The 15,884-nt window shown below is 36.2% G+C and overlaps 1 protein-coding gene across 1 annotated transcript in view; it reads right to left on the bottom strand.

Moving 5' to 3' along the window:
* EYS (eyes shut homolog (Drosophila)) overlaps positions 1–15,884 on the bottom strand; it is a 235,914-nt gene that overhangs the window by 113,765 nt on the left and 106,265 nt on the right. The window contains exon 3 of the mRNA XM_012650277.1: positions 3,961–4,133. Within this exon, the coding sequence (XP_012505731.1) occupies positions 3,961–4,133 (173 nt within the window). The remainder of the gene's footprint in view (positions 1–3,960; positions 4,134–15,884) is intronic.

Genomic DNA, 15,884 nt, shown 5'->3' on the forward strand with positions numbered 1-15,884 from the left:
GATATAATTTGAAAGAAAAGTGCTATGTAGTAGACACAACTGCTGATGGAAAAAAAACAAGCTGATTTTTCATCTCTGGTATTGACCAAAATAAAAAAAGCAAAGTTTCAGGTATTATTCTGGGTCTGTTCTAACATGTAGTTGTAACTGGGCAACAATTAGGCTTATTGGTTTGCTCTATGCTTTCCTCTATTAAATAAATATATATTTAGCATGTTCTGGAAAATCTCCTAGAGTTCATAATAGTAACAGTGAATGGTCCAATACATGATTGGGGTGCACCAGCTCATACTAGTTGCTGGATCAATGAAAGCACTGGTGCCTGCTTAATGTAAAAATAGCTCCCAGAGGCAGCTGACACTTGAGTAGGCATTTTTGGGATTGTTATGGGATAATATAAACACATTAATATGTTCAGCTGTCTTTCCGTGATCCCCAGCTTCTCTGACGCTGTCACCTAAGACGTCTGCTAGAACCTATACTTTCACCAGTATTGTATGGCAATCTAGAAATGTGGGAAAATTAATGTCCTCTGGGGAAACTCTCAATCAAAAAACCACAAGTCGATAGTTAAATGCTTCTTTCTTTGGCCCTTGGGCAGACAAGTCTGAGACTCCTTTTACGCAGCTCCTCATAAAATCCCAGGGAAATCAAGCACGGTCACCCACAGTGGTGTTCAGCTCCATTTGTTCCTTTGTACTGACTTTCTTTCCTTCCCCACTTATTTTATTCTTGCTATGTCTTCACTCCTGTTTCCTGGAATTATTTCCAAAATAAACTACCTAAACGCAATTTTCATCCAGGTTCTGCTTTTCTGGAGAACCCAGGCTAAGACAATGTCAGATCATGAAAGGAGCAATATATACAGGCTGAAAGACGATGGGGGGTGTTTGTCAGGGGATGGTATTGGCATTTAATATGGCTTTCTCTCCTCTACCAGATCTCTCAGTATTGGAATCCTGGATAGTTTCTCCAGGATTTATCTACTTTTCTTTATCTTCTTTTATTTGTCTATACTTTCTCTTCTTTATCTACACTTCTCCTCATCTACATTTTTTCCTCAGGCAATCTAAAGTTCTATGGTTTTAACCACTACCTCTATTTTGATAACTCCCCAAATTATATCTTTAGTCTTGATCTTGTCTCAGAGCTCCAGCATCATATATCTAATTGTCTACAGATCATCTCCATTTGGATGTCTAACAGGCATCTTTTTCTTCATCTGTCCAAAATAAAACTCATGTTACCTCCCAATAATCCCCTATAAAATAACCTGTTATGCCCCTATTCTTCCTCATGGCACTGCCATCTACCTTACAGTTCAAAGAAATAAAACAAAGAAATTTAAATGTTGTTCTTGGTTCTACCCTTTTCATGCTCTCCCCAGAAAGTTCGGACAATTATATCTCTAGAATAGATTTCCATTTCTCCACTTATTTCTGTCTCCACTGCCATTTACCTTCATCCTTGGCATAATTATCTTTTGTCAGGACTACTACAGTAGCCTTCTAAAATCTATTCTCATTACTACAGGCAGAATAGTTTAAATAAATACATACAACCCCCCTTGCCTGTTTAAAACCTTTCAGTGGCTTCTTAAGGCATCTAGAGATTAACATCGAAAACCTTCCCATGTTCCTAAGGCCCTATAGGATGCAGGTCTTGCTGACATTTGATATGATTTTCTATCTTGCTCACTATTGCCATAGACCTAATTAATGTTTATGTGCCCCTCAAATTCATTCGGTAAAACGTAATCCTCAACGTGATGGTATTTGGAAGTGGGGCTTTGGGGAGGTGATTAGATCATGTGGCAGAAAATTCATGAGTGAGATTAGTGCCCTTATAAAAGAAACTCTGGGATCTAGCTTCCACCACGGGAGAACACAGTGAAACTATTGTCTATGAACCAGGAAACAGGTGCTCACCAGAACCAAGTTTGCTGACACCTTGATCTTGGATTTCCAGCCTCCAGAACTGTTAGAAATATATTTCTGTGGTTTATAACTTACCCAGTCAATGGAATTCCATTATAGTAACTGGAATGGACTGAGATACTTATGCATTGGCCACAGCAGCACCTTTCATTCTTAAAAAAGTCCAGATTCTGTCTTTCCTCAGGGTCTTCCATTTTCTAAAACTTCTGCTTGGATAGTTCTTTTTCCCCATTTTCATATGGCATGCTCCTTATTCTTTACCTCAGCACACATATCTCCTCCTGTGAGTGTTGTTTTCATCTTGATGACCTGTCTAAAATAATACCCTCCATCCTAGTTGCTGTCTGTCACTCCTTATTAGTGTCCTTCATAATTCTTCTCAGAAATTTTGTACTGTGTTCTGAGCCCTTGCTACTTTTTTTCATCTTCTCAACTAGGAGGTAAGCTCTATGAGGGCAGAAGTCTTATCTTTCTTGACAAGCTTTACATTTCTAATACCTTTAATTGGATCTGGCAACTTTGTGTAATATAGTAATGAAAGGCTAATTCTTTTGAGAAATTCCTCTGGATGGTGCATGCAGGAATTATTTCTCACTTATACTAAGGAAAATAGCCTACTAAACTTTGTTTAATTTTTCCTGTCTCAATAATCCATAAATCTTTGTGTCTTTGGAACCCTAATGAGACCAAGAGATGGGAGTAAACCTCATTATTTTGTGACTACATAAAGACATTCTTGTAAGTCTTCATTTCTTATTTCAGATGGTCAGTCTTATTTTCAAGTAGGAAATAAAATTGATGACATCCCTTAGTAATCAAACTTACTGCAATCAATTGCATTTTTTCAATGGCTTTTTATCTAAATAGAGTGATTATGTCTGAGAAGCATGAGGTTTTTATAGGAAAGGATAAGACTTCAATTCCATCCAGTATATATATATATTTTTTTTATAAAAATTACTTGGCTAACTTCTTCTAATACAACCCTACCACACACAGAATAAAATCCTTAGCATGTTTTAACTCTTTCTGTCTTAATTCTTCCCCTCCCCAGCTCTACACAAATCCATTGTCTCAATTCCCTTAAAAGACATATGTATAAAAAATTTCAATACCTTTTAGTTACAGATTCTTCCTTTACTCTAGTTTCAGTTTTCATACCTGTCATATCAGGGTGTGGTGCCCAGCTTTTTAATGAGTCATCACAGGCTGGATTCGTTTGCTTCATTTTTTGTGCTTGGGGCATAGGGCTCTGTCTTCACTTTGGTAACCATATTCTAAAATTTGGTACCAATACCACTAATGCCAAAGTGTAAATTTTGTTTTTTATTTTTATGGTGAAAATAAAGATAAAATAAGCATAGTCCTGTGTTGATTAAATATTAATACCAACAAATTTTTATTTTTTCTGAAAATATTTACAGACATTTATTTCTGCATATCAAAGCTAATGTTAAATTCTCAGCCAATTTGCTTTTTAAAGTAATCTTATATTATGACATCTTGTAGCTTTTTATAAGTTAGGTTTTCCACATACTGAATTTTCCTCAAGAGAGGCACATGTCTATTATTTGTGACTTAGTTTCTTGATATATAATAAGTGTGTTACAGATTTTTTTATCTTTAAATGTAAAACAACTGGGCTATGATACATAGATTTGTTAATATTATACTCTCAGTTTGCCAAAATGACGCAAAATAATTTGATTTTATATATTGCTCTTAATTTTCCTTGTTAATCTCTTATTATTAGATTGACTTTGAGATTTTATAATGGAGAGATTTTCTGTAGTCTAACCTCAGGGAAGACTCATTACCTCTTTTGCAATTACTTGATCAGCATGAGAAATACCTGCTCAGTGATCAATCATTAATGGGCCTTGTCTCAACTGACTTAAAAAGAACCAAGAAAAAGATTTAATGTTTTCGATCAGTTGGGTGCTATCCTTGATTCCTCTGAGTGACTTCTGTCCTCTTTACCTTTTTCTCATATGCTCCATGTTTAATAATCAAATGCTCTTACCATCAGTGCAGAGGGGTCCGGACCTCCCATATGGGCAGAGACAGACAATATCTGTTCCGGATTTTGGAACACAGGTGGCACCGTTTCCACATGGGTTGTTTTCACAACTTGCAAACTGGCACAGCTTGCCTGAGTATAGCCTTGGACACTCACAGAACCAGTTTTCACTGTCACTAAGAAGGGAAAAGCAATGCAAAAAATCCCATCAGTAAACAATTGATATTTTATATATACACACACACATACACACACATGCATGCACATACATATAAATAAAATTATAATTGCATCTTGTCTACTAAATGGAGCTTTTTCTCCCTCCTCTCTCCGTTCCAACTTTTGAGTATTTTTAGCTGTGTACTTTACATTGAAAGTAGATTAACAGCTTTATAGATTGTCTGGAGCCATTAATTCTATTTTAAGCCATCTATTTTTATTTTTGATTTATCTTATCTTTTATTTCACACTGGGTGCCTCTTCAGGGCTTCATTAAATATGTGTGCTGCTGCCTCAGTAAAGTGCATCGAATGTCTATTAGAAAAAACATCTTAGGCTCAAAGCTCAGAGGAGAATTTTAAGCTGGTGATAAGCTCCCTACACTGAGGACAAAGTCCTTCAAGAGCTGCATTTGTGGTAATTCTGAAAATAAGGCACGGTGGGGATCTGTAATGACTACACAACTCTCCAGCTTAAAATATGGTTTGGTGGCCCCAGGCTGTGAGTGCCCTGTGAAAGCAGAGCTCAAGAAAAATACTCCTCTTACCTGACAGGGAAACATTTTCAGGAGGGAGAAGTAACTTGGAATTTGTTATTTCTGCCTTCCCTGCATCCACTTCCCCTTTTTAAAGTAGCAGTAGCCTTTTTTTTTTTTTTTTTCCAGGCCCACCCTTCCACCATTCTCAGACCAAGTTGTCTAGGAGGGACAGGCTCCACTCTTGGTGCCAATCACACTGTGTTAGTACAGGATGGATTCACGGGCACACTAAGTCAACTGGTCGACCTCTGTTAGAGTTCCTAGGAGTGTGCTCTGTTTCTGCTGGGTTTTCTAACCTAGTAGTTACTGGTGGCATCTGCCTATCCAGAGGGAAGAGCCTGGCTGAGAATAAATAACTAATACGTAGCAATGCAAGTATAAGTGACAAGGAGCGATAGATTATTGATGATATAATTTCGGTACCTGATCCAGCCATTACTCTGCAATTATGTGAGCCACTATATTCTAGTCCCTTTTAAATTTTTTTAAGCCAGTGTGATTTGGGATTTTATCACTTGCAATTAAATGAATGCCATTTAATATTAAGATTCTTTTCTTCCTTCTCTCCTTATTACTGTAGTTCGCATATGTTGTCATTAGGTTTTTTTTTCTTCCCCCTGCTTATATCTTTTCAACATGACTGTTAGCTCTTAAGGGTAGGTGCAGGACCAGCCCCTATAATTAGGAAGCTATTATGTTTTGTTTTTATGACTCAGCCTCCCAGTCTAGTTGTAGATCTTGCCCATACCATGAAAGTTTCCCCTTGCTATTCTCATCTGTGTGTTCTCTCAATATCTTCCTTACATATTTGAATCCTCTTACTCCAAAATAAATTTGCTTGCAGGAAAGGACCATTTTTTTCATAATAATGAGTACATGTCTTTGAAATGTGAAGGGGTTTCCTTTTCTACTAATAAGAATGTCCATATTTTTATATAAATTCTCCATGTTAGTAGAATAAGCATTATGGAGAAAGTTTATGTATCAGATAGCAGGTAAAGCTGGCTTTGGTGGGACGTAAAGCTTTGAGGCCTTCAGATTTCACCAACACATAAGTGGTCAGTAACTTACTCATAACCTTTATGGCAACTTGTATCGAATTTTATGCATTATAGACAGATATAGAATCTCATAAGTTTTCAAAGTTGGGGAAAAATTATAGATCAATGCCACTAAAATGGTTATAAAATACCCTAGACAAAACTTTTCTGTTTCTGGACAATAAAACAAAGTTTTGAGCCAATGCTTTTCCTCGTTGCCTGAGAATAGTAGTAAAAGCATAGCCAGGCCAGCTGGTGGGCACAGAGATATCTTCCGGTGTGACTTAAAGTACTTGTTAGAAACTGTTGTTTGGGGTCATGGATAAATCTAATGTAAGTTTGCTTCTACTCACCTAACTTGGAGTTGAAAGGTTAGTATTAAGCATCTATATTCTGGGATAAAGTTTTGGAGTATAGCACTGTTGAGAGATGTACTCTAGAAGGACCAAATTAGTCTTTTTCAGATAAAGGAGAATGCCACACATGTGAAAGTTAAACTAATCTAAATATTGATTGATTTAAGTGCTTTAATCATATAGACCCAAACAAATTTGAAATGCGGGAAAGATGCTCTTGTGTTAAAAACCAAGGAAAGCACCATTTTTAATCATGTCCTATTGGTAAGTCAAGCCTCATCTCCTCTTTTTGCTTTCATCAGATGTTGTGAGAAGTTGGTTGTGTAAATTAACATGGTGATGACTAACTGAGTGCATATGTATATCAACAGGTAGCTAGATTGGGAGGGGTGGGGAGAGAGAGAGAAATTTTACAGAAAACTCTCCAAGAAAGGGGAAAATCACCTTATCTGGCTAAACAAGGGCAAGTGTACAGAGCACTCTTGCCCATCTGCATATCTCATTAGTACTTCATTAGAAAGTCAGCTTTAGCCAACTGAGATTTTCCCAGATGATATCTCTATATACTTCACTTCAAATTGTATCTTGAAATGGCAACAAACTTCCTGAAGTGCCAGATATTTTACCAATAATTATTTTTAAAAAAAAATCTACATTATTGTGTTACACCTGGACCTAAGGGCTTCTCCTACTCAGATTTTCCAAAGATCCTCATTATTAAATCACATATTTTTCAAAAGCTACCAAGTTTGCTGTTTTCTCTGTCACTTAACCCACTTTGATGTCTCTCCACATTCTGTGGCAAAAGGCAATGTTGACCAAGAAAGGGAGTATCCTGATATTGATGGACCTTAAGTAAGAGAATTGACTCTTGGAAACAGTGGCTGAAACAATGTCACCCTCCTTTGCTCAGTTTACCTAAATGTTGCAACATTGCTATGTATTTATTTGGCACTGCTTGATGTAATTAGCTATGAGAGAATATATTCACAGGAAACATTTTTCTCATTTGAAAGAGTTTTAAAAATTTAATCCTTCACAAAACCTGCAAACCGTATTGAAAACTGTTTTGCAAAACTCCCTTTAAGGAGGTCAGAATATTTTTCTGAATTAAAAGTAGGTCTGTTTCTACATCTTTGCAATTGTGAATTGTGCTGCTATAAACATTTGAGTACAGGTGTCTTTTTTATAGAATGTCTTTTTTTCCTTTGGGTAAATAACCAGTAGTAGGATTGTTGGATCAAATGGTAGTTCTATTAAATATTTTTAGTTCTTGGAGGTATCTCCATACTGCTTTTCATAGAGGTTGTACTAGTTTGCAGTCCCACCAGCAGTGTATAAGTGTTCCTATCTTTTTGCATCCCCTCCAACATTTGTTGTTTTGGGACTTTTTGCTATAAGCCATTCTCACCTGAGTTAAGTGATATCTCATCGTGGTTTTGATTTGCATTTCCCTGATGATTAGAGATGTTGAGCATTTTTTCTTATATTTATGGGCCATTAGTCTATCTTCTTTTGAAAAGATTCTGTTCATGTCTTTTGCCCACTTTTTAATGGTGTTGTTTGATTTTTTTCTTGCTGATTTGCTTGAGTTCTTTATAAATTCTAGTTATCAGCCCTTTATTGGATGTATAGCATGCAAATATTTTCTCTCATTCTGTAGGGGTTGTCTATTCACTCTAATGATTGTTTCCTTGGCTGTGCAGAAGCTTTTTAATTTGATCAGGTCCTCTTTATTTATTTTTATTGTTGCTGTGATGGTTTTTGGGAACTTCTTCATAAATTCTTTGCCTGGGCTGATGTCTATGAGAGTTTTCCTAACATTTTCTTCTAGAATCTTATGGTTTTATGCATGAAGTTTAAGTCTGTCATCCACCATGAGTTGATTTTTGTGAAAGGTGAGAGGTATGGATCCTGTTTCAGTCTTCTACATGTGGCTATCCAATTTTCCCAGCACCATTTATTGAATAGGATTTCTTTTCCCCAGTGTGTGGTTTTGTGTGCTTTGTCACCATCAATACATGAGTGGATTAATAAAATGTGGCATATGTATACCATGGAGTACTACTCAGCCATAAAAAGTGGTAAATTAATGCCTCTTGTATTATCCTGGATGGAGCTGGAGACCATTCTTCTAAGTAAAGTATCAGAAAAATGGGAAAACAAACACCACATCTACTCACCATTAAATTGGAACTAATTGATCAACACTTATGTGTAAATGTGGAAATAACATTCATTGGAAATCAAGCAGGTGGGAGGGGAGAGGAGGCGATGGGTAAATTTACACCTAATACGTACAATGCACACTACAGGGGGATGGGCACACTTATAACTTCAAGTCAAATGGTAAAAAAGCAATTTACATAACCAAAACGTTTGTACACCTGTAACGTTCTGAAATTAAAAAAAAAAAATAGATCTGGGAAAGAATCCAGATGTTGGCAAAGTTTTTACATGTACACCAGAACACCATATTTTTTGGCCAATTGCTGTCAACCAATATTTACTGTGCACCTAAGTCACAGACAGAGCCATGTGCGACGGGGTGAATAAGACTCACTTCTGTACTCTTTGGAGGAGACAACAGAAATGCCTAAGCAAATCTCTGTAAGACACAACATATGCGACAGAGAAATATAGACAGTTGCAAGGATATTAAGGCCTTAGCTCTGTAATATGTGGATTTAGATGACAGTAGTTTCTAAAAGCTGGTCTATTGAACTGGCACACAGGATATTGTTTACCAGAGAACTTCCTGTGTGCCTTTTATAAATGCAGATTCCCATGATCCCCTTCCCCCCTGAGATTCTGATTTAAAAGTTCTGGGGTGAGTCTCCAGATTTTACATTTTAAAAATGTCAGCAAGAGACCCTTTTGCATAGCCTACTTTGAGTTTAAGCCAATCTCCCAGAGACAAATATTCTCTCCACAGTAAATGTTTGTGGGCATTAGTTACAATGCTTTGGCATCTTTAGCAGGATGCCAGAGCATTATAATTTTCTTATCTTTTTGGGCTAAATTTTGAATTTTGACTAACATCTATCTGAAAGCATGATATTTATCCACCAAAGTACAAAGATTGGAGGGTTTTTATTTTACTAGTGCCATATGTGGTCTGCTACATGTATATTACATTGTACTACAACATGAAAGAGGAAAAAATGCACTTAGTCATTTGAAAGCTTAGTTTAAAGAAAATCCACCTAAGTGTATGCAAACATCTGTATACTATAACTGCTACAGGATATTTGATTACAAGTCTACAATATGGTTAGAATATCAAGTGACTGTCATTAAGTTTTTATGGGTATTAGAAGTTATCTTGAGAAAAATTTAGCTGATTTAAAAAAACATCAAAGAAGCTGGTTTGAAAAGGATGCCCACTATTTATATATCACAGCCAGATGACATAAAATCTTCTAAAATGAAAAGAACTCCTGCATGTATTGACTTAAAAAAATAAATAAGTCTTCTTCCACTTTTTGTATCTAACAGATCATTAGTGGATTTCAAAGTTGGCCACCCACAGTGTCAAGAGAGGGAGATTCTCAGCGGGAAAGTATGCAGAAATGAATCCTTGTGAATAATGTCTCTAGATAGTTCTAAAAAATAAAATTGCTATCGGGAAAATAACCCATCTCTATGTATAGGCTCTTCTATTTATAGGACCACAGCCCAGGCTTATGAAGGAATTCAAATGAGATCTTGAGTAGCTGTGGTTGAGAAACTTTCATTCTGTTTTCATAAACTTCACAACACCAAGATAAGAGTCTGCTAATTACAAAGAAACACTTCCCCTTCCCCACAAGAATCTTCCTTTAAAATTTTGAATTCCTGTCAAATAATTTGTCAGCTGTGTGTGGAGACTCACAGTTCAGCACCATGGATAGTTTTTCTTCATCTATTTCTAAGACAGAACTGTCTAAATGGATGTTATTTCTTGCAGTAAGGCACATCACCATGTTTGACATTTTTCATTTTTAACTTTTTCTTTTTAAAAGTAGCCAAGCATGAAAATAATAGAAAAAATGCAAAATCAAAATTACCTTATAGTGGCCTAGAAAGAGAACTTGGGAAACATAGGTTATATAATATAGACATAAACAGAGTGCTCAGGAAAAATGTCCTTTTGCTATAGAAACTTTTTTCTTCATCTGAAAAGATTTTACTAAAGGCAGAAACAAAGAAGATGAAAAAAGAATAAGAGAATAATAAATATCATAAGAGAATCACATGTGAAGATATATAAAATAGGGAAAATTCATGAACTATATAAAATATATTTTTTCTTTTTGTTCTAGGATCTGTCCAATTTTTTCCTCTTTCTTTAAAAGCTTTTCTTTCTTTTTTCTTTTTCTTTCTTTCCTTCCTTCCTTCCTTCCTTCCTGTCTCTCTCCCTTTTTTTAAAAAAAGCTTTCATTGGTAAAGAAACATGATCAAAATTTCTTTCCCAGCAAGTACATGAGGAGCAAATATCTCCAGAAAGAGATATTTTTCCATTTCTTTTGCCTTGGGATCCTCTAAGTTCTATGGAATAGTTTTGCTTCCAAGGTAAGAGCCTCAGAAAATATCAAACCCCAAAGGGGGAGCTTAACATAGTAAAAGTGGCCATTAACTAAGTAAGTTAAATGAGATATGCATGAGAATGTGCCTAGAACAATATTTGGCATTGATCAATTGCTCTATATGTCACAGAAAGGAGGTGGGAATAGATGAAACATCATTGGTTGAGTCTGAATCAGTTAAAAGTGGGATATGAGCAATATGATAAAATCTGGTCCAAAGAGAAGTGGGCTGGGAAAGAAGGAAGAGATGGAGGGTATTGGTGGGTGAAAAAATAAAATAATGCATTAATAATTGTTTTTTGCATGAATGTATCATTTCAATGTCTAAAATTACCTCCCCCAATTAAAACATATCTCAGGATTTTACAATTAGACTTCGTGCCCAAACAACAATGCCGTAATAGATTTTCTCACTCTGTGCTCACTGCAAAATTAGCCAGTCTCCAGCCCCCTGCTTGGTAAGGGCAATTTGAGCAGGATTTAATATAAGAAAATCAGTAAATGCAGTGCTTATGTAGCTCTAGAGCTCTCAGGTAATGTCCTCTAAAGATAATGTGCCTATTTAGAGGCTATTTAAGGATAGAAGAGTTGGTATAAGCTTTTTAAATGCTATCTTAACTCCTACTAAAAAGAAACAAAAAATTCTCTTAAAATATTTAAGCCCACAAAATGCCATTTCACCCATTCTCTTGACCTTAGTAATGTTCATATACACACAATTTCTACTCAGCTGTTACCATGGTGGATTCAACTATTGTCGGGAAGATAGAAACAGCAAACAATGTTGATGGTTGTTCTTTTCTGACATAAAGAATTATTTATGAAATTGCTGTGGGTAGAAAATTTAAGGAATAGTAAATAACTCTCTAAAAGGTATACATAACACAAAACATTGTTTATGGGAATTGATACATTCTTATGTTGAATTTGCAACAAGACATTTAATATTTGGCAGTTTCTCACTTACTCCATATCCACCCTTTTGTCAATTCTCTATGCTCCAATTTTGGGTTGGGAAAAAGCAAGAAATTTAGAGGTACTCTTGTCTCTAAATATATTGATTTAGCAGGCTTGTTCTTAAAGTACAGTTTGTGTCTGCCACTTAAGACAAGAAGGTGACATTTGGAACTGTCCCAAATCTCCTTATAAAGAGTCAGCATCCTGAACAATGTAAATCAGAGATTACTAACCAGCAAGATGTGTAATGCCTACCTCTTAAACCATGTGGTATATTTAGATTATAATTCTGAATCTAGCACAAGGTTAGACGTACAATTATAAGGAACAATATAAAAGTCTCCATTCAATATTAACACACTATACAAGAGATCATTTCCTTGGTTCTCAGCCTAGTTTAGACCTTCATCTCATACAGCTCATGTAGCTCCCTATCTACACATTTATGTTATCCTGTTATCCCAGACATCCCCAACTCATTCGTCAAAATATTTGTATTAATTTTGGTTTTGACTCCTCCTTCTGCACGTCTGGTCAGATCTTTCCCAATTGGTAAGTCCTGTGACTGATGCTCACAGGAGATGACCTCATTTCCTACTCTATAGTTAAAGTTGCAGTCATCAGCACCAAACTTGTCTTCCCACATCACCTCTTGCAGCACTTATTTCTCCATCCTTCTTTCCTTTTACCTGAATTCCCAAGAAAAGGTATCTCCGCCAATGCTAGAATTTCACTTAATTTAATCTTATTCATGTATTTCATGCATAGAGTGAAAGTAGGGCTGAGCTGAGATATAGTGGCCTTGCTCCTCTTAAGAATTTCGACTTTTGTTCTTTGAGGAATCTCCATACTATTTTCTGTAGAGTTTGTACTAGTTTGCAGATCATCACTTACGTGCACAGATGGAAGTAAAATGCAACAGAAATCAAGCAGGTGGGAGGTGGGAGGAGCGGATGGGTGAAATCATACCTAACAGGTACAATGTATGCTATCTGGGTGATGGGCACACTTTGACTCAAGCAGTACAAAAGTAATCCGTGTAACCAAAACATTTGTATTCCTGTAATATTCTGAAAAAAAAAAAAGAAGAAGAAGAATTTGAACTTTAACTTATTGGCAATGGGTATGCACTGAGGGTTTTGAACAAAGAATTATATTTGTTTAAAAATTATTATTCTGGGGTTACAGTGTGGAAAATGTACTGGAGAGCAGTAAACCTAGGGTTAGAGTGTACCCATTATTAGTTTATTGTCTATTAGTTCCAAATCCACCCTTTATTGTCCTTCTTTGTGATACTGGACCTGGACCCTATAAACACATACGCTTTGCCAGCCTGAAGGATGTTAAGCTTTATCAATAGGGAACACTTGGAGGGACACTGAAAGAAAAAGGCGTTTTTCTTCCTAGCTCTCATGGATATTCCTCTCTTCTAACTTCCGTTGGAGGAGCGCGCAAGACACTTGGTGGTGTGCAGCCCTAGCACGTTTTTGCACACCTGCTGGTGAGAAACCCCATTGAAAGAGTTCAACCCCCACCCCACCTGGCTTTCCAGCTAAAACGTCAGGTGTCCCAGTGGGCAAATTCCCAGCAATTTTTCAGCAGCACCTCCAAGTGTGGCTTTCCAGAGAGTTCTGCTGGTCTGCAGGGTGGTTTAACATAGTTTCTCAGGTGCCCCAGTGGGCACAATTCTAGCAAGTTCAGCAACATTTCTGTGGGTCTTTTCTCAATGAGCTTCCTAGCACGCCAGATAGTGACTTCCCAGTGAGTTTATTCAGCATTTCAGAGGGGAGCTTACTCTTTACCACCCCTGGCCTGTGATATCTCAATTAGCTTTTCTATCATCTAATGGCCACAATCTCTCCAATGCTACCTATAGAAGCCTGTGTGTGTGTGTGTGTGTGTGTGTGTGTGTGTGTGTGTGTGTGTCTTCTAACTTTTTTTTTTTTTGAGTGCTCTTCCTCAGCCCTAGAGGTAGGAATGGTTCCCTGCATCCACTATACCTGAAATCTTTAATGCACTGTTTGCCACTTAGCAGTTAATTCCCTGTTACTAGTCAATAATTCTTCACATTAAACTTCGTAAATTACCATGGTAGCTCAGTCACCTGACCAGAGCTTGAGTTATATGCAGAAATCTAAGCTGAAATGTAGATAAACCCAGTGGAAGTGGGCATGGAGATTTGAGAGATCCTTAGGGAGAAAAATATCTATTTAACTTGATGATTGGTTTCTGTTTTGGGTAACTGAGTAGATTTTGGTGCCATTCTTGGAACTGAAGAATACAGACTTAGAAAGTAGGGGGAGAATATAATGAGTTCATTTTTATACATACACCCATGGGTGCTATTTGAAGCACCCATGGGTGTGCTAATGAATATGTTAAGTGGTGTGGATGAGTCATTTTTACGCTTACATGAATACGCACTCTCTCTCTTATAAATGCAATTACCACGCACGAAATGGCTGTGAAATAGCTGTTCTTCCTGAGGACAGTTTGGTTAGCTTCTTGGGGACAGTTGTGAAGATGAAAACTATGTCCATGAATGAGAGAGAGCTGAATGAACAGTAAGCACCCCAGACCATTTTTATGCAACTGTGGATGATGATGATGATGATGATGATGATTCATTATAAAATGAAGCATCTGGGATGAGTGTCAAACTGGACAGGATGCCAGTACAAAAGGAGTAAGCCAGGGACTCTCTCAGGCAAACCAACGGTATGGTTACCCTCTATTTGGGGTCATAATATTTTTTCCTTAGTCTATTGTTGTCCTGAATGTATTAATTATTAACAAATCTATAGAGTTTCCATCTTAAGCTATTAGAATTCTCAAGTAAAAATGCTGCAATTTTTATTTTAACTCTTGTATTATTTGGAAACTCTTTTAATTATGATTGAAATTTACATATATTTAGGGCATGATCTTACAATAATATTTTATGCTAAGTCGATGAAACTAGATACATACATAGCTCAGAGAACTAGAAATAGCTTTCGTGAAGAAACTACTGACCATAAATCATGGCTTTGCTGCCTTTGAAATAATGTGCTTCTCCCCTCTTTCTTTTTCTTTTTTTCTTTTTTTAATCCTCAAAGAGATAATCTGAGTTTTAAATACAAGAGGTTGAAAGTGGCTGCAGGCTTTTTCAATTAAAAGATTTAGTGTGCAATTTCTTTGCACTAGAAAAAACTAAATCTCTTCTTGGAATCGGTTGACAATGACGTTAAAATGGACTGTGCTATTTCTTTAAAAACCACGTACAACGGCCAGTCCCCATCAAAAGGTGTTTTGGCTGCAGGCAACCTTCTCAGTTCCATAAACTTATGGGTGGTAAATGACAGTTTTAAGAGGCACTTATACCTAGTTAACACTTTTTTTTGATACCCTATTAGATGTGACAATTTTCTTTTACGTTAAATGGATAAAAGCAAAAAATAAAAATAAAAAAAAGGAACAGTCAACTTTCCCTGTTGTTTCAATAGTTTCAGTTAGTTTCTTTCCCCTGAATTGCTCCATCAGATGGACCAGATAAGATTTCACTATTTGGGGGGATCATTTTAAGCTTCTTTTCCAGCAGTTTGTTATTTTTAAAGCTCCAATGATTCACTATAAAATGCATCTCCATCTGTAGGAAGCAATTCCTAAATTGCTTCACTCAACAAATCCAAAACTGCTAGGCTCACTATAGCACAGAAATAAAACAGGTTTGGAAAGGGATTATCTACCTATTGGGTTCAGAAAACCTCTTCTGAGACAGGTTATGGCATGAACAGATATCTGAATGCCAGAGAGAAATTTTATTTTATATTATTTTTTTAGTAAGAATCATTTGAAGTTTTGTTTCATTGGTTTGAACTATTTCCTGGTTAAAAAAATGTATGTCCTGGTAACTAATATATAATATGTAAGTTATGAGTTGTTGCAAACTCTTCAGTTCAAAGTAATTAAAATTTTCTAAGCAACTTAAAATTGCATTTGTATAAACATATATTTAAATACCTTTTTCTCAAAATTTATTAAATCTTAAGTTGAATTCATTTCTGTATTCATTTCATTAAAGTTAATCCTTCTCCCTCCTCCCCTACCCCTATGGTATACATATGCGAAATATTAGTTTTCAGCCTGGAGATGTTATTTCCATTACTCATATAATAGAGTTGAATTTTTTTTTTCCAAATATATATTTTTTCTTTTATTTCAGCATATTATGGGGGTACAGATGTTTAGGTTACGTATGTTGCCCTTG

This window comes from Propithecus coquereli, unplaced genomic scaffold (genome assembly GCF_000956105.1).
Source record: "Propithecus coquereli isolate 6110/MARCELLA unplaced genomic scaffold, Pcoq_1.0 Scaffold317, whole genome shotgun sequence".
In the NCBI taxonomy this organism is placed as follows: domain Eukaryota; kingdom Metazoa; phylum Chordata; class Mammalia; order Primates; family Indriidae; genus Propithecus; species Propithecus coquereli.